The following is a 27,775-nucleotide window of genomic DNA, read 5'->3' on the forward strand; positions in this document are numbered from 1 at the left end:
CATCTCCACTCTTAAACCTCATTTTTATTTTTTGAGCAGGTCTAAAGTGATGTGCTTATTCATTTCTTAACATATTCTGACGCAATGCTCCAAATCTCCTACATATAATTAAATGATAAGATTCTGTCTGTCTGCAGCCTCCACTAGAGGGAGCCCAAGAGCTTACTGCACACTGGTCATAGATTGAACTCAACAATAACACTGTGTGCAGTGAGCTCCCTCTAGTGGTGACTGTAGGTAACTGTAATTTAACTCTATACATTGACAAAGGATTTGGAACTGTATCAGATAAAACATCTCCAACTCCTACAAAAATATTAAGAAATTAATCAGCACAAAATGTTGGACCTAAAAAGGACATTATGATAAAACGGTAAATATAATGATTGTGATAACAGCTGCGCACACAGTTATATCAGACACACGTTTGACACGTAGCTGGAGACCATATTTGACATGAAGGACATCCCGTAAGGGCCATGGATAACCTCCGGCACTCCAGCTGTGGTGAAACTACGACTCCCAGCATGCTCCATTCATTTCTATTAAGTTCTGAGCACAGCCAAGCAAGTGTGCATCTTGGGAGTCGTAGTTTTGCCACAGCTGGAGTGCCGGAGGTTAGCCATCACAGGCTTAGGATATCCTCTCGCTCTTGATATGTAAACCTCATCCTCGCAGGATTCTGGATTATTTAAAGCTACAGATCTCCAAAATATACACCTTTTAATAAATAAATAAGATTCTCTGAGAGGGTTAATGCCGTTTCAGCGCTTCCACCAGTAAAGTGGAACCCAAGTGACTACTGAAACCCCACATCTACATTCATTCTTAATTAAAGGGATATGCCATAAATATCCGAAAGGCATAAGTCCCACCTCTGGGACCCGCATCTATCTCGGGCAAGGGCCCCGTGTGGCAGCCACTGTGAATGTAGAGAGAGTAGGCACGCTTGGCTTTGTACAGAGCTGCGCATGCGCGACCACTTCTCCATTCACGAGGCTGTACGGCAGGGCCCCATGGATATGCCATTAATGTCTGAGATGGGAATACCCCTTTAATAGAATACCCTGATTTTCATTAAATAAAATTGACTGTTGTTTTTTTTGGTACAAATAATGTAAAAAAAAAAAAAAGTGACCCCACCCGTCTGATGATAAAGCGCCTGGACACATGCGCAGGTATGATAGATAAGAACGCTCACTTCTTAAGAGCTCAATATCCCCTGCATAGACATAGAGTTAAAGCCTTAAAATGAAACTAAAATTTCCTACCATTTTTCTTCTGCACAGTGTGTGCAAGTCCTTCACCTAGCTGCTGCTGCGCTGCGGAATCTGACATAAATCAATTCAGATTTCTGCTCTGTTTCTGCTCTCCCACTCCCTTCTCTCAGCGTTAGAGATAGCAGCAGGGAGGGGGAAGAGGGTGTATAAGGCAGATCAGAGTGTGGAGAGGAGGGGGGCAGAAAGCATCCAAGAGGACAGATCACATAGGTTGTAGATAGGGAGGAAAGGACACAGCACACAAGGCAACTTGCAGGAGGAGGAGAAGCACATAGTCTGTGTACAAGTGTAGATAAAAAGCAGAGCATCCATGGTTGACTCTACAACAGAAAGGAAAATCACACACTCCTCGGCATCGGTGACTGTCACTACGAGTGAGAGGAGATCCTTCATACATGAGAGCTAGTGAAGACAGCAGCATCCTGGTTGCACAGATCCAGAATGTATTACTGGTAGGGACATATCCACATGTCTGAAACTAAAAGAAGGTTTCAAACAGATATCAGCGAACTGAAAATGGATAATTATTAAAGACTGAGTGTTTAACACTGATGACCTATTCTCAGGATAGGTCATTAGTATGTGATCGGTGGGGGTCTAACGGCACCCCTGCCAATCAGCTATTTGAAGAGACAGTGGCACTCCCTAAGTCCCTCTTCCTGGGACAGTGACGTCACATTCATCGGTCAAATGGCCTAGGCGGGGGTCAATCCCATTCAAGTGAAGGGGGCTGAGCTGCAGTACCAAGCACGGCCACTATCCAATGGACAGCGCTGTGCTTGGTAAGCTGCAAGGAGGACCGAGTGCTGGGAGTTGGACCCCTCATATTCTGATGACCTATCCTAAGTATCATTAGTCATTAGTATTAAAGACATGGACAACCCCTTTAAATTATATATATATATATATATATATATATATATATATATATATATATAAACACACCGGTAATAATTTTTTCCCACACCAAACATCTGCATAGCATTAAAATAATAAAATTCATTCTCCCTGCAACCACCAGTTGAGGGCACTCAACGTATAATATATACATACAGTGAGCGCCCCCTAGTGGTGACTGCAGGAATACAGAATTTTATCAGTCACCTCTATGTCCATGTGGGGGATTTGTCCGCTTTAAAGATATAGTCAAAGATTAATCAGTGCAGAATGTTGGGTCTGAACCCGACAATGGTGGACATAAAAGCCCCTTTGCTATGTTCTCTGTCGAAATTTTACAACTTTCTGGGGTCCAAGATATTAAATACTGAAGATCCAGAGTGTCTTGTAGAAGCCTGCATAGATCCTAAACCCTGGTCCTTACCTTTCGACAGTTAGTGTTCTTACCGATATCCGATGTGGACACTGATCATGATTTCTATCCCTTATAATAATGCTGGCCCCCTAGAGCACAGAACTGGAAGTGTTGTCATAGGGACAAGGCAGCCGGCAACTCCATTGAACAGACAAAATGGTCATTTTAGATACTCCTGGTGGAGGTTCTCCATCGGTTGTCCACACTCACGGGTGATATGAATGGTCATTTTTGATGGTGATTGAGGGTCTTCGGACAAGCGATATTGAAAATGCTGCAAAAAAACAAACAAAAGAAAAACGGAACCTGGGCACATGGACCCAGACTCGTAACGCGAAGCCAGTGAATCTAGCTCAGTGTGACTTCATTGTCGCTGCCCTGACCACACAGGGCCCCTCTCTACTGTACCCCCTGTATACAGCCATGCAGACCCTTCTCACCGGCGCCTCCCTGTGGCACTGAGCCTGGATGACAGCCCTACCGAATCCTCAAAGGAAGTGGAAGAAGAAGAACAGGGCGTGTAAATGACGGGGTAAGCGATGGCCGTGCTCGGCACCCACGTCTACCTCCAGCCATGCTGTCCTCCTGTTATAAGTCCATGTGGATGTCCTTGTATGACTTATCTACTGTCCACTCCTTCTGGCCTTCTTGGTCCTCTTTGGCGTATCGGGCCATCTCCTGCTGGAACCACAGCTGACGGCTCTTGTTGGGATCTACGTTGATCCAGTTGTTGGCAATCCATTTGATTCCCTCTGTCACGAGGCAGCCGCCGTGGAGCGCAAACTCATCCAAATCCCCCACCCAGCCTAAAAAAGGAAAGGGAAAGATGACGCTCAAGAGGTCATTGTTAAAAGGAACACTCCAGAGACGACAATAGGGAGGAGCATGACAAAGAACCCCAAAGAAAGCTTCCCTATGCCACGCCCACCCCCTCAGGCTCTGCACTAAGCATAAAACAGTGTTTTAGCTCTGCCTGTGGTATTTCTTTAAAGGGGTTGTCCAGCCCCATATCAATTTGTTAGACCCCCCACACCACCCTGCGGTACCTGTCGGGTGTAGCATACCTGGTACTTGACACTTAGTTCCAGATCATTGGGTCCCAGGCTATCTTCTCTGGACCTCCACTGCTGCAAGTAAACATCTGACCTGGACAGGGTCATGTGCACCACTGCAGCCAATGTTGCTAGCATCGGTGATGTGTTCCTCAAACGGCATGTGACCCCGTCCATACTGGATGTTTACTTGTGGCGCTGGATGTCCAGAGAAGAGTGGACTCTAGGAGCCGGAACCAAGCGTCAGAGAGCAGGTATGCTTCACTCGACAGGTCATGCAGGGTGAGGATTTAAAGATTGATATTGGGCTTGACAATCCCTTTAAATCTGAAAAAAAATCTGTAAATGTCCAACTTTTCTTATCGTGTCATTTTTAGGTAAATGCTCTTCTTTATTTGGCGGAGCTCCGTTTTTCTGATACAGAGCTCCGAATTTCCTGCAATGACATATATTTAGATTATGACATTTTCTCTACCTGAAGCCACCGCTAGAGGGAGCTCACTGCATACTGATTATACATTGAACTCCATAATAACTCAGTATGCAGTGAGCTCCCCCTAGTGGTGCATATAACTGTCTATGTAGAGGATTTGGAGCTCGGTATAACAAAAAAGAGCTCCCCCAGTATAATAATTATATTAATAAGCACTGGGGTGTTTAAAGTAGACAATCCCTTTAAGGCAACACTCTGCGCACCTTTGCCATCAGACAGGTAATTGTACCAGAAGACAGCTGTTCCTTGCCGAGGCTTAATTCTCAAGTTCCCCTTGTCACAATGTTTCCGCGTGTCTCTCAGATCAACGTCATTCTGGATTAAAGACTGTAAGAAAAGCGACACAAAATGTAAAATCTCACATGGAAAAGATGTAACCTCTGCATGTACCGGGTACGAGGGAGAGTCGGATGGGCTGAAATCAAAGGGACACGACATGTAGACTCCTATCCATGCATTCTATTACTATCCTGCTAGGGAGTCCCCTAACCACCATGATCACAGTCTAAGGCCTCATGCACACGACTGTGCCGTTTCTTGCGGTCCGCAAAAAACGGAAGGCGCCCGCGTTGCCTTCCGCAATTTGCGGAATGGAACAGGCGTCGGCAATATAAATGCCTATTCTTGTCCGCAAATCGCGGACAAGAATAGGACATGTTATATTTTTTTTGCAGGGCCGCAGGAACGGAGCCACGGATGCGGACAGTACACGGAGTGCTGTCCGCATCTTTTGCGGCTCTATTGAAATGAATGGGTCTGCATGCTCGGATGCGGACCCAAACAACGGACGTGTGCACGAGGCCTTACCCTGTGGTACGTGTACACTAAGGGGTCCACATCATGTCTCTAGGGGCACCAACAATTATAGGGTGCGCATATACAGATATACTGTGTATATATATATTAAAGCTGTTATAAGGATGATCAAACATTGTGGCAAGTGTTCTGCGCATAGTGATAGACGACTCACCATCTCTTCATAGGTCCTGTTATCTGCGATTGGAAATGTCGTCTCGCCACCCCCGGTGACATTGTTTAAATAGAAAAGAACCGTCACATACCTGAGAAAAAAGTGCACAGCAGTGGAGTCACTAGAAATGACTGGACCCCACAGTAAATTTTTGAAAGGGGCCCCTCACTAGAAACTTTTTTGCAAACCCCCTCCTCCCATGCAACCCCCACTCCTGTGGCTAGTCACATAAATCGCTCTCTCAGACCAGGCCTATATATATATATATATATATATATATATATATATAGACTGTATATACTGTCATGGTATAATACTGTTGAGGGGGCCATGACAATAAAATCTTTTAGATGCTGAGTTCGGGCCCCTACATCTACACCCCTGGTGCACAGCACCATTGCAGACAAGTCACTTGTCAACGCAGACCCAGCATGTAATATGTCTATACATCCAGCAGAGGGCGGCATTACACCATCTCTGCATTCCACAGACACCAGAAAGATGTCATTACATTTATCACAATGCAGCATGTGACAGAGGAGAAATGAGTCCATATCTATCTATTAATATTAAAGCGCCATTCATTCCATAGCGCTGTACATATAATAAGGGGTGCACATACATAATACAGACAACTGCACTAAGTATAAACACTATCTATCCCCCTCTCTCTGTATCTATCTTATATTTGTCTGTCTCATGTCTGTCTGTCTCATGTCTGTCTGTCTCATGTCTGTCTGTCTCATGTCTGTCTGTCTCATGTCTGTCTGTCTCATGTCTGTCTGTCTCATGTCTGTCTGTCTATCATTTAGCCCCCGGGTCCCCCAGGCTTCACAGTCCTGCCCCGTCCCTGCTCGCCTGCCCTCTCTGTGGCTCGTACTCTATAGTCCGTTCAGAGCCTGATCTACGGAAGCCTGAGAGTGACAATCTTGTAAATACAACTACGCTATATGCACAGGCATTCAATGTGTGCCGCCATCTGCAGCTACGTGTAATGAATGGCAGTGACGGCGGGGGCAGGGGCTGTCTTACCGACAGGAGGTTTCAAATGCGGCACTTTCATTGGTCGTCAGCTTGGTATGGGCACATGCCGTCTCGGGAAACACTGGCCCGCTGTCCATGTGGGCATGGTAATGGCCGCCAGGTGTCGTACCTCACCACCTGCAGGGGCTCGCTGTTCTCCACCACGTCTGGGGGCAGATGGGTTAACCGGATGACTCTAGAACGTGAATATACCAAAGGTCGTAAATCCTTTCTTATGGGAATGTCAAACCTGCCGCCCCCCGCCAGCTGTTGCAAAACTACAACTCCCAGCATGCCTGATAGCTGTGGTGTTTGACATCCCTGTTCTATACTATCCAGCAAAGAAGTAATTTCTAGGCTGACAACCGCTACCAGAAGCCTTCACAGCGCCCATGGCGGTTGTCACTGTAAAACATTGTAAGGTTCTGTTTTCAGTGTGGTTTTCTCTCGTTTATGAACCAGGAAGATTAGGATGAACAGCTCTGAAATGAAACTTACACGGCACGCCACATTTTTTTTTCCATATGGCGGTGCGGTCCCATAGACTCTATAAGTGAGACCTTGTGGAGCTGTAATATGTTTGTGAGCATCAGTCCTTAAAGGGATGGTCTGGGATTCAGACAAATTAAAAAAAAAAAAAGAATATTTTTTTTCTTTCCCAGAAACAGATGGTATGATGAGGTGAGGGGCGGGGCCTAGAAATCCTAATTTGCATAAATAATTAAAAAAAAATTTTCCTCGGGAACGCCACAACTGATTTTTACAAGACAGGTATCATATTTAGGCCTCTTGCACACAACTGTGTCCGTTATGCGGTCCGCAAATTGCGGATCTGCAAAACACGGATGCCGGTCGCGTGCGGAATGGAATGTCCGGCCCTCAACAGAGCAGTCCTATCCTTGTCCGTGATACGGACAGGAATCGGACATATCCTATTATTTTTTTTCAGGGCTGCGGAACGGAGATACGGATCTGGACACATCTAAGTGAATGGGTCCGCATCCCACCCACAAAAAAATGCCAGCTCGGCTGCGGACCCAAACCACGGTCGTGTGCATGAGGCCTAATCAGCAGGATCGTCCCTACCAGGCTGTAGGTCTGATATAATAGTGTTGATTCTGCTGACAGGTGCTCCTTTAAATACGCCGCATGTCAATTCAGGGTCCGAACACACAGAGCAATTTTGTTGGCGAATCTGCAGCAAGGGTTACGTGTTACGATTTTTTTCACGGATTGGGTGAAGATCTTTTTTAGATGTTGCAAAGCGTGAAATCCGCAGCATAAATTAACATGTTATGGATCCGTAACACAGGCGCTGGGGGATCTTCTGCCCGCCATCTAATCCGCAGTGTATCCGCCATGTGGGAACGTGCCAGGTTTGTATTTTTACAAGCATTTTTTACGGTTTTTTTTACAGCCAGGCGTTGCTGAAATGACTCCCTTTGCAGCGTTTTGCTTTGTGGCAGCCATTATTACCACGGTCTTTACGCTGCGTGTGAACGGGGTCCAGCCAATCAAGTGATGCATGGGATTGATTAGGAAAGACTTAATGAAAGTAAACACGGGGGCGGCGGGTGTTTGCTGATAATTACCGACAGGGCTGGATTCTCATTTCCTCTGCGTCCCTCAATTAACACTACATTAGGCTCAGTAAATAAACTCCGGGAGTGGATTATGCAGATAAGAGTTTTCACAAGATCTGCAATCACTGTTCTGGCCTCAAATATACAGTGACGAGAGCTCAAGGGTGAGGGGGCCAAGACCTGGTCGGAGAAGGAGGGGACTGGTGAAAACATGGAAGCCTGTAAATATGGATCCGCTGTCTTAGGTATAGGTCATCAATACCTGATGGTTGGTGGTATGACCCCTGGCAGCCCCAGCTGCAATACCAAACACAGCCACTATACATGCACAGCGCTGGGCTTGGTATACTATGAGGAGGCCACATTGCTCCTTCAAACAGCTGATCATAGGGGGTTTTGGGAGTCAAATATTGATGACCTATCGGCTAATCCTCCTGGTGCCGCCCCAAGTCTGTGCAAGTTTTTACAAAATTTTCTTCAATTTCCTAGGTCTCCCCTTCCCTACACATGCCCGCTGGGCACAAAAAGTGCCAGGGGAAGGGCTTGTTTCCCCGAGAACATGGATAATTCAACAACCCACTTCCCCCATCAGATAGTCGGCTGGTGGTGGCAAAAATTGGGGAGACGAGGGGTTCGTTTGACGTTAATCTAATGTCTGTGGGCACCTGCATTTCCCCGGGGCCCCTTAGTGCTGAGTTTTATGTGTTCTGTGTGTCGCCATATGGTTCCACCATATAGCATTGTATTATGAAGATGTTCCGCAGCATCCCATGAAATAGGACAGAATTTTTACGCAGACACCACCTATGACATACGTGGGTGCAGTGTGGCCCCACGGGGTGCTGTGGGTGCCGTAGCCGTAATAGGCAGATCTTCTCCGTACTTTACATCATCTACTACTGGATTCTTCTGGATCCCGAAAGCAGGAGGCAGCGCTGGAGCTTGACAGCCGGATACCAGGATGACCGATTACAGGGATTGATGATAATTTGCCCCGTATGTGGTTCCATGAACCCTCGGCAGACCCGTGAGTGGTCCCAGGACACATTACTCTGCAGCCCTTTGAAATAGGATGAATCAATTTTTCTTTCTGCTGGCGCCCTGGCTGGCACTTTATGGTGGCATGCACTCACGGAGCCCTTTCACTGGCCACCATCCATATGCCTGCCCTTTCATCCACTGATCACCTTACCTCAGCATTGAAGCCTCCCGTTCTAAGCTCTCCTGCTATATAGATGCTGAGACCACTCATCTCCTCTCCACCCCAATGGGTGACGAACTGGCCGAATAATGGGGCGAGAGGAAGATGGGGGTTATGGGTTCCAATACTATATAGATACCTACCTCTGACGTATGGATCTCAGCACCTGGTGGGCGCCCTCTCCCTGGTACAGCCAGGTGTGCTGACTGTTCCTCACCAAGTCGTTCATGGTGATCTCTCGGTTGCCCAGGTACTTGTGGAAGTCCCTGAGGTTTAGTTTCTTGAACTCCTCCAGACTGAGGACACCTATGAAAAAAAGGAGCGGTCACCAGGAAATCCTAAAACTGCGCAACGTCCTAGACATTCCTACAGTAACATAATGATGTCTGGAGCTGCTCAATCCCTGGGGAGAAATCTCCATATCCCTCCAGGGCTGAAAATTATTTCTGAAGAACTGCAGACCGTGCTCTTATTGTTACTCCTCAGTATAAGGGCTCCTGCAGACGGCCGTTCCGTGCATTGGGGACCGCAATTAGTGGTCCCCAATGCACGGGCACCGTCTGTGCGGATTCCGCAGACGGATCCACACCCACCAAACTTGAACGGGTCCGTGGTCCATCTGCACCACAAAAAAAATGTAGTGCATGCCCTGCGGAGGCACGGGCAGAAACCCCACAGAAGCACTCTGTGGCACCGACCTTCTGGATTGCAGACCCATTCAAGTGAATGAGTCCGCATCCGTGATGCGGGGTGCACACGGCTGGTGCCCGAGCACGGCCGGGCATGAGGCCTTAGACAGAGGGCTGTGCTGTGCAGGCAGCTGTGGGGCGGTGCAGTCACTTAGAGGGGGATAATGCCCTCCTACATCACTAGGGTACAGATCTTTATTTGGTCGGGGGCACTGTGATGGCCTCTGTTGTGGAGTATCATGGCCGACCTATTCACAGGGGATACAACAGTACAGGGCGAGAGAGGATCCTGCCCGCGAGGGCATACAATCTACACAGGAAGGAGACTGTAGGTGCGGGTAGGAGCTGCTCAGGTGGCCGTGTAGTGGCAGCAGGGTTATTGTGGGCTTTCCCGAAGAGGCGAGTTTCAGGTTGGTTTTAGATGGTGGGGAAGAGTCTGATGTGTCGGGGCGGCTGATATGAATGATATGGATATGAATGTACACCATGTAATACTTCATTTCTCCTGTGGTGGCGCTGCAAGGAAGCAGAACCCTCACAGTCAGGTTTCCCCCCAGATCAGTGTTCCCTCTAAGCCTTGGCAGCTGCCGAGAGGGGTCGGCTTAGAGACGGGCAATGCTTAGTCAATGGTGGGCGATAGGGCAATCAAACAAGAGATAATCGTATATAATTATATATGTACAGCCGGTATAACCTGGGCATCTCCTGTATATAATTATATATGTACGGCTGGTATAAGTTATACATCTTCCTGTATATAGTGATATGGAGCAGGCTGGTATAACCTGGGCATCTCCTGTGTATAATTATATATGTACAGCCGGTATAACCTGGGTATCTCCTGTATATAATTATATATGTACAGCTGGTATAAGTTATACATCTTCTTGTACATAGTTATATGGACCATGCTGGTATAACCTGGGCATCTCCTGTATATAATTATATATGTACAGCCGGTATAACCTGGGTATCTCCTGTATATAATTATATATGTACAGCTGGTATAAGGTTTACATCTTCCTGTATATAGTGATATGGAGCATGCTGGTATAACCTGGGCATCTCCTGTATATAATTATATATGTACAGCCGGTATAAGTTATACATCTTCCTGTATATAGTGATATGGACCATGCTGGTATAACCTGGGCATCTCCTGTATATAATTATATATGTACAGCTGGTATAAGTTATACATCTTCTTGTACATAGTTATATGTACAGCTGGTATAACCTGGGTATCTCCTGTATATAATTATATATGTACAGCCGGTATAAGTTATACATCTTCCTGTATATAGTGATATGGAGCATGCTGGTATAACCTGGGCATCTCCTGTATAATTATATATGTACAGCTGGTATCAGTTATACATCTTCTTGTATACAATATGAACCATGCTGGTATAACCTTGGCAAGTGGGCGTCTCCTGTATAACACAGGCAGATACCTAGGTTATACCAGCATCATGGTCTATACCTAGGTCATACCAGCTATACATAAAAAAATATGTATAGGAGAGGAGACGCCCAGCTTATACCATCATAGCCCATATCACTATATACAACGAGGGGGCCATCATTCTAGTGCTAGTAGGGAGACTCTTATTGCTGACACTTCCTCTCCTCGTACATTTACCCTGAGCTGAAGGGAGAAGAAAAACACGACACTCATTAAAGACTCCCTCTAGCCTCTAAGATGGCGCTGCCGCCGCCTTCATGTTACCTCGCCCCGCTGCTGTGTGCTCAGTCCTCCTCTTCCGGTCGGAAAAAGGAGGAGGAGGCATCGGTAGCGCGGCCATATGGGGTAGGCGGCGCCCCGCTGAGCCGCACACCGAACGTCATGTAGGAGTAGGACGTAGGATAAATAAATGTGGGCATTCTGCCAGCAGGGTGAGCGCTGAGCGGACTGCACTGTAATTGCTGTGCGGCCGCGCACCCGCACAGCTTAGAGGGAACACTGCCCCAGATTTCCCCTGATCACTGGGGATCCCAGTAAGGCCTCATGCACACGACCGTTGTGTGCATCCGTGGCCGTTGTGCCGTTTTCCGTTTTTTTTCGCTGACCCATTGACTTTCAATGGGTCCGTGGAAAAATCGGAAAATGCACCATTTGGCAGCCGCATCCGTGATCCGTTTTTCCTGGCTGTGAAAAAAATATGACCTGTCCTATTTTTTTCACGGCCAACGGTTCACGGACCCATTCAAGTCAATGGGTCAGTGAAAAAACACGGATGCACACAAGATTTTCATCCGCGTCCGTGATTCATGTCCGTGGATCCTCCAAAAAACAAGGAAGACCCACGGACGAAAAAACGGTCACGGATCACGGACCTACGGACCCCGTTTTTGCGGACCTTAAAAAAAAAAACGTCGTGTGCATGAGGCCTAAGAGGGACACTCTGTGATCATCTCATTGTCAGGGGACCCTTCTAACAAGCAGAGACTGTCCAAAGTGGAGAACCCCTTCAAGGATGGGCGTGATGGTTGAATATTTAGAGAGGGGAGACATCAGTGGTTATTCATAGGCTGAAGAGATGGGTCAGGGTTGGGATACGCACATAGTAAGATTGGGGATGAGGTCCCTATGAGATGCCATAAATGTCCGGTAGTTGGGGGCCCCAACCTATTAAGAGAACAGAGTCCCCCATCATAATGCTTCTTTTATTTAACCCACTCAGAGCCATATATAAATGTAATCCAGGTGGACAGCCCCTTTAAAGGCTATTGAAACCCTTGAGGCAATGTTTTTGTTATGATTGCATTTTGGGCTAGAAAACATTTTTGCAATAGGTCTTTATAAAAAAAAAAAAAATTATCAGTTTTTGTGATACAGGGGTTAAAGGGGTTTTGCCATCTCAGACAATGGGGGCATTTCGCTAGGATATGCCCCCATTGTCTGATAGGTGCGGGTCCCACCTCTACAATGAGAACGGAGCAGGGAAATGAACAGAGGGTGCACTGCGCATGCGCAGCCGCACTCAATTCATTTCTATGGGGCCGCTGAAAATAGCCGAGCTATGGCTCAGATATTTCCGTCTGCCCCATAGAAATGAATGGAAGCAGGGGCCGTGCGTGCGTGGTGTGCTCCCATTCACTTCTATGGCAGCAGCGGGGAGCAGCGATTGGTGCTGACAGACCCCGGGAAATCTGGGGTCCTCCAGCCACAGCTCTCCCCGCTCTGTTCTCGTTGTAGGTGCGGGTCCCGCACCTGTCAGACAATGAGGGCATATCCTAGCGATATGTCCCCATTGTATGTGATGGGAAAACCCCTTTAAATTTCAGTCTATTTGCAGTTACTTTTTGTTGTGTCTTGGCTCATGTATAGCTCTGTTCTGATCTCCTGACCTCAGACACTCATTATAGCTAAATTGTTATCAAACTGATAAGACTATGGCTCAAATGAGTGTTTATGAGGTCAGGAGATCAGAGAAAGTAACTGCAAATAGACTGACATTTAACCCCTGTATCACAAAAACTGCTCGAAATCTTTAATAAAGGCCAATTGCAACAATTATTTTTAGCCACAAACGAGTATAATGCAATAATAAAAAACAACGCTCACCAAGATGTTCATGGGCTTTAGGTAAGAGGTCAAGAACGGAAACCGTGAAATAAGTGGTTAACGCAGTTCTAGAAACTAGGACCCATTAGTAAATAAGAAGACCTGGATTCCATATTTTAGTAGGCACTACATTGTAGAAATTCTATCCTAATCCCTTTCCAGGCACAGGACAGACGATATCCATTAAGACACAACAGGGGTAGTGCCGTCATATAAACACAGGGCTCCGTTTCTGGAGAGCATGCACGCAGCATACTGACACTGAGCGGCATGTTTAACATCTCCAGCGCAGACAGCGCGTCTCGTGCTGCTCACCATTTCCATCTGGGTCTGCTCTCACCGCCGTATACATTTCCCGAATATTCTCAGGTGTCATCCACCTTCCATTCCCCAGGCGAGAATGGGTTAAAACCTGTAAAGAAGATAAATAAAATAATAAAAAATAAAAATAAAATAACATATCTATCTATCTCTTATCTATCTATCTATCTATCTCCTATCTATCTATCTATCTATCTAATATCTATCTATCTATCTATCTCATATCTATATCTATCTATCTAATATCTATCTATCTCCTATCTATCTATCTCCTATCTATCTATCTCCTATCTATCTATCTCATATCTATCTATCTCCTATCTATCTATCTATCTCCTATCTATCTATCTCCTATCTATCTATCTATCTATCTATCTCATATCTATCTATCTATCTATCTATCTCCTATCTATCTATCTAGCTCATATATATCTCATATCTATCTATCTATCTATCTATCTCCTATCTATCTATCTCCTATCTATCTATCTCATATCTATCTATCTCCTATCTATCTATCTATCTCCTATCTATCTATCTCCTATCTATCTATCTATCTATCTATCTCATATCTATCTATCTATCTATCTATCTCCTATCTATCTATCTAGCTCATATATATCTCATATCTATCTATCTCCTATCTATCTATCTATCTCCTATCTATCTATCTCCTATCTATCTATCTCCTATCTATCTATCTCCTATCTATCTATCTCCTATCTATCTATCTCATATCTATCTATCTCATATCTATCTATCTCCTATCTATCTATCTATCTATCTCCTATCTATCTATCTATCTATCTATCTCATATCTATCTATCTATCTATCTATCTCCTATCTATCTATCTAGCTCATATATATCTCATATCTATCTATCTATCTCTATTTTTAATCAGTGATCAGTGGGACTTGATAGGTTCCCATTAGATATTCTGATATACAATATATCTAATATTTCGGTGTTTTTTTTAAAATCAGAGACATTTCCTGCTTCTCTTTGCTCCAGTAAAATGACCCCCATTTTATATTGTTATAACAGGAACTAAATTATCAGAATTCCTGGTTTATTGTATGTTGGATTAAAGGAATAAATCACAGAATAAATACAGATATTTGGAAGTCCGGATAAAGCGGCGCCAGACATGAACGGCTCTGAGATGGATTCGGAATACATCTGTCCTTCCTACTGCAGATTATAGGTGGCGAGAACATGGGTAATGGGGTAAGGCGCAGGCAGAGACGGTAATATCTGTAACTGGAAGCCTCTGACGCCGTTTTCCATGGCTCACACAGTAGATTCAGGGGATGGGTCTGAGCCAGCCGCCCGTCTCCCCCCCCCAGCAATAAAAATGAAATGTAGGAGCGGCGGGCATGTTTATATGGCACGTGCCACCGCTAATGTACGGTCTGCTGTATCAGGGAAGAGCATAATATAAATATGGCCGTCCATAATGGTTTTTATGAGGGTTCGAGCAAAGCAGGAAGAAACTTCCATGAGAAGCACAGTAATGTAGGAGGTCTTCACGGGAAGGCAGGCTGGGTGTAGCTCATCCATGGAAGTAGGATACTATGAGAAGAGGGAAGGAGGAAAACTACTATAATTAGGTTTTTGAGAATCCAGAGGACCCCTTTAAGGAGCGGCGGCCCAATTTCATATCAATAAAGTATAATCACTTTACAATAAATGGTTCTCCTACTTTCCTAATGCACTTCTTTCAATGAATGTTTCATTATTTTCAAACGTTCTTCTTGCTGTCAGTGAATGGCAAGTATCTTGTTTACAATCAAAGGCTGGAAACCCAAACAAACCTAATACACATCTGTTACAATTGTATCCAGTCTAGACAATCCTCTGGGAGCTGAAAAGCCTGGACCCCAGACTGATACACTGTAACAGACTATCAGCACAGAAGAGAGAAATGTGAGCAGCTCACGAAGCATCGTCTACATCGGATACTACTGGAGCAAACCCCCAGCTGCGAGAATCTTTCGGTCTGCAGAGGTTTTCACCCACCGAATAAGAGTCGTGATCGCTCCTATTCCCTGACAACAAGCAGATGAAACGTAAAGAATATTATAAAGTTGCCGAACTTTTCATTAGTTACATAAATGCGGAAACCCTATCGAGTCAGAGAGGTTTTTGGCAGAGGGAAAAGGGGCGATTTGCTTTCCTTGCTGTCTGGATGCAGAGATCTTAACTGCAGGGAGCTGCTTCTCGTCATTACCTACCAATGTGACAGCTCAGGACGGGGGGATGGGGACGCATAGACTGATGAGACACCAGGGCATGAGACAGACCACCAGGGTCTGAATAGACTGAATGTGCGACGTTCCATTCACTTCACATATCCAAACCTGATCAGATTAACACTTTAATGACCGCTCACTGACTTTAGATGGGGGGTGGCGCAGGTCCTAAGTCCTCTGGTGTTGCTGCTTCAAGGCTCCAAGTACAGGACGGGTGCCAGGGGACGCCAGAGACGGCGGGACCCCGAGAAGATTGTTTAGAACCGCTCTATTGTAGTCTATATAGTGATCAATTTTGCGGAACAGGTGCGAACCCATTCATTTTCAATGGGGCCAGAATGTGCTGTACGCATCTGCATTTGCGGATCCGCACTTCCATTCCTCAAAAATATAGAACATGTCCTATTCTTGTCTGCAACTGCGGACAAGAAAAGGCATTTTCTATGAGAGTGCCGGCGATGTGCGGGCCGCAAAATACAGAACGCACATTGCTGGTGTCCGTGTTTTGCAGATCCGCAAAACACATACGGACGTGTGAATGGACCCTTATAGACCCAGTGATCCAGGCGATCAGTTCTGCCAGTGACTAATGTCACCACCGAGGGCCACTTTATCCTGTAGATGCCCCAGTTACAATGTGAATTTTTATGCTATCATGTGGGATATTTTACATATAAAAGGTATAAAGGTTACTCTAGCAATACTATACAAATAGAAATGTCTAACTTGGGGGTCTGACCACAAGAAGCACTGACAGTCACCAGAAAGGAGGTCCCGTGTTTCCCTATTTCAGTGGAGCGGCAATCAGGCGTGTCCGCTGCCATGCAAGTCTATGGGCAGAGAATTGCACGCAGCGCTTGGTTATCTGCTGCAGTCCCATAGTTCAATGGAGCGTCAGGCGACATGCAAGGCCGCTGCTCCACTGAAATGGGGAACACGGGACCTCTGTTCTTATAACTGTTGGGGGCCCTCCAAAATGAAAGAGAATGCGGCCACCCCATGAAGATAGCAGAGCACTGGCTATTTCCAACCGTTCCATAGCTGTGCATGTGCAGTGCACCCTCCATCACTTTAGGGGCCCCGTTCTGGAGGTAGGAGCGGGTGCCAGAGGTAGGATCCTCACGATATGCCACAATATGTGAGATAAGTCAACCCCTTTAATCACTGTACAATGGAAAGTTATGCTCCTTTTTTTCCAAGATCTCTGCATGCTGTCTATTTTCAAGATCTCTGCAGGATGTGAATGAGAACATCCTCATACAGACCCTGTCCAAATAAACATTTATACTTCATCCTGTGTATAGGAGATAACTGTTGTCCAAACCTCTTTAAAATCACTTTAAAATTAACAATTAGGCTCCTTTTTCAGGATCTCTGCATGCTGCCTGTGAATGGAAACGTCTGTGTCTATAGCCCAAGGCCAAAAACTAGCATAGACTTAATACTCCTCACAGCTGAGACTTTGCTACAGTTGTATCCAGTCTAGTGTAAATCTACTTCCCAGCTTGTTACAATGTATCAATGCAGGTAAAGGTATCAGCCTGGAGTCCAGTCTGTTAAATTACAAGTTCCCATTCACTAGCAGCAAGCAGAGATTTTCCAAAATGTTGAACGACTGAAACAAAGTTGCAGAACTTGTCATTATATAATGACTGATTTAGGCCTCATGCACTTGACCGTTGTGTGTTTTGTGGTCCGCAAATCGCGGATCTGCAAAACACGGATGGCTTCTGTCTGCTTTTTGCAATTTGCGGAACGGCAAAGACAGTCATTAATATAACTGCCTATTCTTGTCCGCAAAACGCGGACAAGAACAGGACAGGTTATATTTTTTTTGCGGACCACGGAACGGAGCCACGGATGCGGACGGCACACAGAGTTCTTTCCGCATCTTTTGCGGCACCATTGAAGTGAATAGGGCCGCATCCAAGCCGCATCGGATGCGGATGCGGACCAAAACAACGGCCGTGTGCATGAGGCCTTACTGGATCGCCCCTGTAAGAGGGAATGGCCCTTCCTCACCTCTTTTATCTGAAGCTGCCCATCTTGATTGTGATCCAACAGATTAAAGAGGTCAGCCTTGCTTATCTCTAGATTTTCCATGGCTTCCTTGTAGCTGTCCACAGGCAGAATCTGGCTGGCTTGGAGTCCTTTTAACTGGGCCAGGTGGATGAGGAGCTTGCACTCTTTTTCTGACAAAAAGTTTGGGATTTCTGCAAAAAAAAAAAAACAGAGGTTAATTTACGTCCAAGGTGCCATGCATGTAAGGAAGGAGGGAATGGCATCAGTGCACTTATAATAAGACAGAATGCTCTGAGCTCCCCCTAGTGGTGGCTGCAGGAAGTCACAAATTGTACCACTGACCTCTACGCCAATGCAGGGGATTTGGAGCTGTGTATCAGAAAAACCGAGCTCTGGTTTTATAAAGATATATTATGAAATTAATCAGCATGTTTTTTTTAATCTATTTAGAAAAAAAAAAAAAAAAAAAAAAGGAGTAGGCCAAACACTTAAAATAGATAGAAGTATATATTCAGAATATCTTATTTTTAGGGCTCATGCACACAACCGTTGTGTTGGCCGGTGCCCATATTGTGGCCCGCAAACAGCGGGTCCACAATATACAGGCAAGGGCTGTTTGTGCAACGCATCACGGATGCGGGCCAATTCACTTGAATGGAACGCGTCCGCGTATACGGCGACTCTACGGTCGCTGCCCGTGCATAGCGGACCACAGCACGGGCCTGGCCAGCATACGTTCGTGAGCCCTTAGGGTCCATTCAAATTGCGGAACGGGTGCAAACCCATTCATTCTATATGGGGCAGGAATGGATGCGGACTAATAGACTGTATATAAATCTGATACAGTGTGATGGAGACCAACCCAAAAGTGTATTTGCCAATGGGTGTCCAGATGAAATGTGGTTCAACCCATTAGAATGCGGGCCCATCAGCTGATCGCCCCGGGGATGACTTCTGGTACAGGAGTGGGAACTGCAAGCGCCGCTGAAATGCAGTATGACACGACGGCCATTCAGCTCAGGACGGCCAAAACAGGAGACGTCGGGGGGATCTACCTCTTTAAAAGGGTCTTCCGGAATATAATATTGATGACCTCTCCATAGAATAAGTGATCAGTATCTGACTAGTGGGGGTCAGCTGCCGATCAGCTGTTTGAAGAGGCTGCTGCACTCTGGAGACCTCTGCGGCCTCCTCACAACATACCAAGCAGAGCGCCGTCCATTGTATAGTGGCTGTGCTTGGTATTGCAGCTCAGGACCATCATTCACTTGAACGGGACTGAGCTGCTTCCCAGGCGAGGCGGCCATGCGACCAATAAACGTTACATCAATGGTCTAGGAAGAGGACTGCAGCGCTCACGGAGCGACGCAGCCTCTTCAATCAGCTGATGGGTGGTGGTGCTGGGAGTCGGACCCCCACCAATTTCATACTGATGACCATCAATATATTACTCCTGGAAAATCCAAGTTTTTTTTAGGCCTTTTCAAGGCATTGGTCTGGGGAAGCTGCATCATCACAGCCATATTGGTTGTCCAAAGATAGATTTTTTTTATTTTATTTTATGGGGTAAATTCCCCTTAAATTGTTACCTTTTCCATTACAGCAAATGACATTCTGATGGATCACCGGGTAAATAAACTACAAAACTGCAAAAGGGATGCAAGCCAGGATGGATTGTCTGGAAAAAGGAAAACATTTACTGAGCCCCAAGCCCCCATCGTGTGTTGTTTGAGCCTCCCCCCAGTGCTAAATAAACAGCCCCCCCAGCCAGTAAATGATTGTTTTTGGCTTGAGAACAGCAAAGAGGAAACACGTCGTATTTTCCGTGAAGGTTAATGATCGGAGAAAGGTGGTGGTGGGGGGACTGGTGGACAAATGGCTTCCTGCAGAGACCCAATCAAGAGTACAATAATGGGCCGAGATAATGCCATGGGCAGGAGAGTTCAAACATTCAAGCCCCCTGTCCGCCCTTATTACAACACCTGCTGGTTTAAGCTGCCCCCCTAACAAGACCAAACAATCGGGCCCATTGGCCAACGCAAACTGTGGGATTGTCTTGTCCAAGTGTGCTGGATCTTAATGAGAGAGGATTAGCAGGAAAAGTGTCCCCCGGCCCTATAAAAAAACACCCTGGGCCACCGCTCAGGGAGACTCAGTCGCCCTTCTCGCAGGCAACGCATCAGATCTTGTCTGGGATAATGAGTGCACGGCGATGCAGATGCCCGGGATGCCAGGGCTCAACGTGGCAGCTGATCTTCTTGCTCTGTTTTTTGACCTGCGGTTCTCGAGCGATGTACGTGGACTTTGTCAGCAGCTCATCCCGCTGCGTGAGCATCCCAAGGCACATGCCCCTGTGTCACGGCATTGGGTACACGCAGATGAGGATTCCTAACCTGCTGGAGCACGAGACGATGGCGGAGGTGATCCAGCAGTCCTCCAGTTGGCTGCCGCTGCTTGCACGTGAATGCCACCCGGACGCCAGGATCTTCCTTTGCTCGCTCTTCGCGCCTATATGTCTGGAAGGGTAACGTACCCTAAAAACTTTCGCTTTCTTGCACTTTGCATTTCTGTCCTGTATGTATGCCATAGGAGGAGGGGGAACTAGTGAAGATTGCCCCTCGCAGTGGGGGAGCCAGCCACTCCAGTATAAGGATATCTTATGGACTTTTGCTGCAGATTCGTCAGATTTTTCCCAACCTTTCTGGACATGCCCTAAAGCTTAGTTTGACCTGAGTTTTTTGGGCGCTGATTTTGGAGCCGTTTCTGCCTAAAAAAAATCAGCTCTAAAAATCGCCTCCCTTTCATTTTAATGGGGAGCAGCACTTACTTTTTTTCCACGTGGAAGAAAGTAAAAGCATACCCAATTTGGGGGCGGAATCCGTGCTGAATCTCCAATAAAAATGAATGGGAAGCATAAAATAAAGATCTCAGTACGCGTCATTGCGGTTTGTGGGCGTGGATAGGTGCCACAAACCACGAGCTGAAAATGTATTGAAGTAGACATCCATTGGTTAAAAAAAGGCGTAAAAAAATGCACGATAAAAGCACTGAATTTTATAGGCGGATTTTCTAAATCAGACATGTGAACATACCCTTAGGCGGCATTCACACCTCATTTTGCAATGTCTTTCTACAATCTAAGGCTACATGCACACAAACGTTAGGGCCCTGTGCTGCGGACCGCAAATTGCGGTCTCCAATGAACGGAACGGCCGGCACATGGTTCGCATGCATGAACCCTTGTAATGGGTCTGCAAAAAAAAACGGATGCAACACGGACGTCATCTGTATTCTGCGGATCCACATTTTGCGGACCACAAAATACATACGGTTGTGTGAATGCACCCTTAGTTAGCAGGTTGGATTTTTCTATCAGTGGCAGAAACCTGAGGCTCTGCCGTGGTTTCGAATTTTGAAAGTGGCGTTCCTCAGAACTACCTGTCAGGAAATACTCCCAAGACCCTATTCACATGGCGGGTTTTGTCCGTAGATGGATAAGTCCATCCGTTCTTAAAGGGGTTGTGTCACTTCAGCAAGTGTCATTTATCATGTAGAGAACGTTAAAGGGGTTATCCAAAGTCATAAACGGCCCCCCCCACATGGAATACCCCACTCCCGGTGCCGCTCCTGGTCCCCGCACTGCTACTCCCCCGACACCAGATGTTTTCATCCGTGTACAGGGAGAAGCAGCAGCAGCGGTGCGGGGACCAGGAGCGGCGTGCCGGGAGCGGGGTAAGTATATTCATTGTGAGGGGCCCGGCACATGAGGGGGGTGCTGTTTATGACATTGGATAACCACTTTAATACAAGGCACTTACTAATGTATTGTTATTATCCATATTGCTTCCTTTGCTGGCTGGATTCATTTTTCCATCACATTATACACGGCTCGTTTCCATGGTTACGACCACCCTGCAATCCAGCAGCGGTGGCCGTGCTTTCACACTATAAGAAAAAAGTGCCAGCCTCTGGGACCGTGGGAGCACACACAGTATAGTGTGCAAGCACGACCACCACTCCTGGGCTGGTGGTCGTAACCATGGAAACGAGCAGTGTATAATGTGATGGAAAACGGAATCCAGCCAGCAAAGGAGGCAATATGGAGAATCACAATGCATTAGTATCTACATGATAAATGCCATTTGCTGAAGTGACACAACCCCTTTAAAGTCTGGGCTGCTGTTCGTATTTCTGGGACCTGTCGTTTCTTGGGGCGGTCTCCGCTTGTGGATCATTACATTGTCACCCAGCTTTCCCAGACTTCTGCACAGCAAACCTGCTGTGATACGTCCCTCACTTTTCTATCACTTGGCTGACACGCCATTTAGGAGTCTAACTCAGCTTTTCTGGTATCGGATGTAACCAACAAACCGCGGCAGAGCGCGCTGTGACAGGGGGAGGCGCCTGCGCTTACACTGAACGGCACTGACATAAGAGTCCATTGTGGCGGTGCCTATAACCCCCAGGGTGGGGGGTGATCATGCGTGGACATACCACCCTTACTTGCGTCACTCGCCCGGTAATTAGGAGCCATGTTTTCCCATTAGTGGTCCTGGTCATGCTGGATGTCTCCTTGAATTACCGCTGACTGACCCCTACGTGCGTCACCGGCGCCGAGCCCCCTGATCTTTGTTTCAATGAAACATACAAGCTGACAGAATTAGGGCCACCTACCGCCAAAGCCCGAGCGCCGCTTTTTAGAGATTATCACGGCTAATAAGTGGCGGGGCCCGCGCTGCATTCATGGGTTAGGTGTCGTAGCTTTATCTGCATCTGGGAAAGCTGGGTGACGACTTCTAGGAAATGCTATTGAAATCTTATTTTCTATTCTCTAATTTCTCATCACATCTTCAGGGACAGGATCATAAAGCCGTGCAGGAGCCTGTGCCAGGCGGTGAGGAACAGCTGCGCCCCCATCATGGCGTGTTATGGGTACCCGTGGCCAGAGATACTGAAGTGTGAACAGTTTCCTATTGATCATGGGATGTGCATCTCCACAATCACCAATGACACGAGCACCCGAGGAAGGAGTAAGTATACAATATATATATCAAAGAAAATGTGAGGGGGGAAAGTAATGCTCAGCTCATCTGTATAGTGCGTACTGCCAACCATATATCCCCAGTAAGGAAACATGTAAATACATTAGATTAATGTACTGTATTATACTCCAGAGCTGCACTCACTATTCTGCTGGTGGAGTCACTGTGTGCATACATTACTTATCCTGTACTGATCCTGAGTTACATCCTGTATTATACTCCAGAGCTGCACTCACTATTCTGCTGGTGCAGTCACTGTGTACATACATTACTTATCCTGTACTGATCCTGAGTTACATCCTGTATTATACTCCAGAGCTGCACTCACTATTCTGCTGGTGGAGTCACTGTGTACATACATTACTTATCCTGTACTGATCCTGAGTTACATCCTGTATTATACTCCAGAGCTGCACTCACTATTCTGCTGGTGGAGTCACTGTGTACATAACTTACTTATCCTGTACTGATCCTGAGTTACATCCTGTATTATACACCAGAGCTGCGCTCACTATTCTGCTGGCGCAGTCACTGTGTACATACATTACTTATCCTGTACTGATCCTGAGTTATATCCTGTATTATACTCCAGAGCTGCACTCACTATTCTGCTGGTACAGTCACTGTGTACATACATTACTTATCCTGTATTGATCCTGAGTCACATCCTGTATTATACTCCAGAGCTGTACTCACTATTCTGCTGGTGCAGTCACTGTGTACATACATTACATTACTTATCCTGTATTGATCCTGAGTTACATCCTGTATTATACTCCAGAGCTGCACTCACTATTCTGCTAGTGCAGTCACTGTGTACATACATTACATTACTTATCCTGTACTGATCCTGAGTTACATCCTGTATTATACTCCAGAGCTGCACTCACTATTCTGCTGGTACAGTCACTGTGTACATACATTACATTACTTATCCTGTATTGATCCTGAGTCACATCCTGTATTATACTCCAGAGCTGTACTCACTATTCTGCTGGTGCAGTCACTGTGTACATACATTACATTACTTATCCTGTATTGATCCTGAGTTACATCCTGTATTATACTCCAGAGCTGCACTCACTATTCTGCTAGTGCAGTCACTGTGTACATACATTACATTACTTATCCTGTACTGATCCTGAGTTACATCCTGTATTATACTCCAGAGCTGCACTCACTATTCTGCTGGTGCAGTCACTGTGTACATACATTACATTACTTATCCTGTACTGATCCTGAGTTGCATCCTGTATTATACTCCAGAGCTGCACTCACTATTCTGCTGGTGGAGTCACTGTGTACATACATTACATTACTTATCCTGTACTGATCCCGAGTTACATCCTCCAGAGCTGCACTCACTATTCTGCTGGTGCAGTCACTGTGTACATATATTACTTATCCTGTACTGATCCTGAGTTATATCCTGTATTATACCCCAGAGCTGCACTCACTATGCTGCTGGTGGTGTCACTGTGTACATACATTACATTACTTACAGGATGTAACTCAGGATCAGTACAGGGTAAGTAATGTAATGTATGTACATAGTGACTCCAGCAGCAGAATAGTGAGTGCAGCTCTGGGGTATAATACAGGATGCAACTCAGGATCAGTACAGGGTATTATACTCCAGAGCTGCACTCACTATTCGGTTGGTTGTTATTGGAAACAGTCAAGAAGCTTGGCACAGCTAGAACTACATTCATAACGATGAAGCATTCTTATAGATTTAATATTGAAAACGAAAATCTTTCTAGGTTTAGGTGGTCGGCACTAATCTTTGAAATTCAGATTAATTGAGCATTAGGTTTCTTTCTTAGGCCTCATGCACACAACCGTATGTATTTTGCGGTCCGGAACGGAACAGCTGGCCCCTAATAGAACAGTACTATCCTTGTCCGTAATGCGGACAATATTAGGACATGTTCTATTTTTTTTTGCGGAACGGAAATACGGACATACGGAAACGGAATGCACACGGATTAACTTCCATTTTTTTTTGCGGACCTATTGAATTGAAAGGTTCCATATACGGTGTGCAAAAATAACGGAACGGACACGGAAAGAAAATACGTTTGTGTGCATGAGCCCGTAGATGGATACGATCTGTCAGCAGCAGGTAACCTGCTGGATGATGGTTTCCATCAAGCAAAAACCGATTTTTTTCCTCCACTTGGTAATAGGAACCATAAATGTAATGCTGACTGTCACTGCACAATAGAGAGGACTCAGGAATACTAAAGCTCCTTTGGTTTTACAGCGGTGCCCCGTGCCAGCTGCAGGGACTGTGAACTCAACGAGGCCAGCTCTGCCAAGGAGATCCTGGATACGTTCTGCGCTAATGATTTCAGTAAGTACTGACACCTGCATACACAGCTGCCTCTAAGTGATGCTGCCACTTATTGGTGAAGTACGGCTTGTACTGACGCCATGAGGGATGAGACGACTGGCTCACTCTTTAAAATAAATTATGGGGGTCCGGAGATGTCCTATTTGAGACCCTCATCTTATTATTCAGAGCGCAGGGCGGCTGCATAGAGCGTCTCGCGGGTGGGGGATCTGACTTGTTCATGCATTACATAGACCCTCCATTGATTTCAACCGGCAACTTGCAATGTTTCATTTCTCCTGTGGTGGCGCTGTAGGGAAACTGAATACTTCCACCCTGTAGAATACAGCTGATTGCAACCCCTTTAAAGGGGTCGTCCGTCTGAATTTTTTTTTCGGGTCAGGTCATACTCACCTCTCCGCTGCCTACATTCTGTCTGGTTCCTGGTGTTTCTTGACACACAGGAAGTGCTTGCTCAGCCAATCACTGGCTGCAGTACTGACCCACCTCACTCAGTGATTGGCTGAGCAGGCGTTTCCTGTGTGTCAGGAGGCTCCACCAGAGACCATCAGTGAGTGTGCCACCCTGAGCCTAGCGTAGGCATGGCCAACCTGTGGCTCTCCAGCTGTTGCAACTACTACAACTCCCAGCATGCAAAGACTGCCTACAGCAGTGTATCGTGGGAATTGTAGTTTTACAACAGCTGGAGGGCCGCAGGTTGGCCAACCCTGAGCCTAGTGTAACATGACTTCTTTCTTCCAGAAACAGCGCCACATCCGTCCGGTGGTTGTGTGCGGTGTTGCAGCTCCATCCCATTTACTACCATGCAATACTTTATGCAGCGCATGGACAGGTGGGGCGCCGTTTCAGGAAGAAAGCAACTTTTAATGTTACGTGTGGTCACAGTTAAAGGGGCTCTCCGAGACTGGGGACTACTTTTCATATAGCCAGGCAAAAAAACACTCACCTGTCACTGGCATTCCCGCTCTAGCGCAGAGCTCCCTTCTCAACCGCTTCTGGTCCTCGCTGGATCGGAAGTGTGACAATCAATGGCCTCAGCAGTGGCACATGTCACCACTGAGGCCGATGATGTCTCTGTAGACAGTACGTCACACTTTCGGTCCAGCGGTGAAACGTAGGAGACAGGAGCTCCGCTCTGGAACCATTCCACTGGTGACAGGCGAGTCTTTTTTTTCCTTTTTCAATCCCTGCACCCGGCCCTGTCATATGAAGAGGGGTCCCCAGTCTCGGAGAACTGCAACTGCGCCCCTCGTTAGAATGGTGTCTTACTCATTTCTCTGTGACAGATCCCCTTTAAATTTAAAGGGCCAGTAAACCTCTGCACTCTATCATTCCATGTGAGCTGATGAAAGGCTTGACTCTAGTCTTCTCCAATGGATAACTGATAGAAGCCCCCGCATCCTCCCTGCCCCCCATGATCACTTAAGTGATGCCAGAGTTCCTCCAGCGACGTCCTCCTGGTATCGACCCCCCCCACTCTGTTTTGTGAGGAGCAGGTGATATCATCTCAGCATATTTTAAAGTTCAGCCCCATAAAAGGCCTCGGCAGCTCCGGCGCTGTTTCGCTCATCCCTGGGAAAGACATGTTTTCTGTCTCAGAAGCTGCTGCGCTGCGAATACAGTGACCACCAGGGAGGAGGGGAGCCCTACATACAGAGGACGCCTGACTGGAGCCCCCCGCTGCCGGGACCATATAAAGACAAGACTCGCGCTGATGTCATATACCCATCCATGGAAGAAGTGCTGCATCCAGCAGGGTACTAGTTCAGGCCTGAATAATCTACTACAGAGTAAATTCACCCTAGGGTCAGTCTCCCCTTTGGGCAGCACCCTACATTTCATAGGGTTACTCAATATCTAGTCAGTCATGATCAAGGGGTCTCAGGACCAACGTTATTGGCAGAGGAATCGCTCTATCTGTCGTCCCCAAAACTACAGCTCCCTAGCATGTTCTGACAGTCTGCAGCTGTCAATGCATGCTGGGAGCTGTAGTTCTGCAACAGATGTAGAGTCATACTACTTTATGTCCGTTTAACAATCTGTCAGCGCATGCTGAGAGTTGTAAGTTTTGCAACAGCTGAAGAGCTGCAGGTTGGGGATTACTGCAGTACATAAACAGGCTGTCCGAGCATGATGGGAGTTGTTGTTTTGCAATAGTTGGATAGCCACAGGCTAGGGATCACTGCACTACTTGATGTCCCACTAACAGGCTGCCAGGGCATGCTGGGAGTTGGGGATCACTAGACAACACATTGTTCCATAGAGCATGCTGGGAGTTGTAGTTTTGTAACAGGCTAGGCATCGCTGTACTATTTGATGTTCCACTAGCAGGCTGTCAGGGCATGCTGGGAGTTGTAGTCTTGCAACAGCTGGGTAGCCACAGGTTGGGGATCACTGTCCTAAATGCTGAGTTGGGCCGTCCATTCCTCTTTGCGGCGGTTTTTCCCTCGGCTTTCGGATTGGGGTCCTCTACCTCTGTCACCTCAAAGGGCTATCATGTGGACCTGTAATGGCGGCCATATTGATTGCCACCCAGCAATCAATAGAAATAGAATTTCCTCTGCCATACATTAGTATGGGCATCGTTCGCAGACAATGGACGCAGATTT

At 46.5% G+C, this 27,775-nt stretch overlaps 1 protein-coding gene across 1 annotated transcript in view; it reads right to left on the bottom strand.

Annotated features, from left to right (window-relative positions):
* Positions 1-2,235: 2,235 nt before the first annotated feature.
* The window catches only part of P4HTM (prolyl 4-hydroxylase, transmembrane), a 47,512-nt gene continuing 21,972 nt past the window's right edge, over positions 2,236-27,775 (bottom strand). The window contains 8 exon segments of the mRNA XM_044277860.1: positions 2,236-3,398; positions 4,341-4,464; positions 5,108-5,198; positions 6,140-6,252; positions 6,254-6,326; positions 9,058-9,220; positions 13,487-13,583; positions 17,769-17,959. Coding sequence (XP_044133795.1) covers positions 3,181-3,398; positions 4,341-4,464; positions 5,108-5,198; positions 6,140-6,252; positions 6,254-6,326; positions 9,058-9,220; positions 13,487-13,583; positions 17,769-17,959 — 1,070 coding nt within the window. The 3' untranslated portion in view covers positions 2,236-3,180.

Source organism: Bufo gargarizans, chromosome 2 (genome assembly GCF_014858855.1).
Source record: "Bufo gargarizans isolate SCDJY-AF-19 chromosome 2, ASM1485885v1, whole genome shotgun sequence".
NCBI classification, from domain to species: domain Eukaryota; kingdom Metazoa; phylum Chordata; class Amphibia; order Anura; family Bufonidae; genus Bufo; species Bufo gargarizans.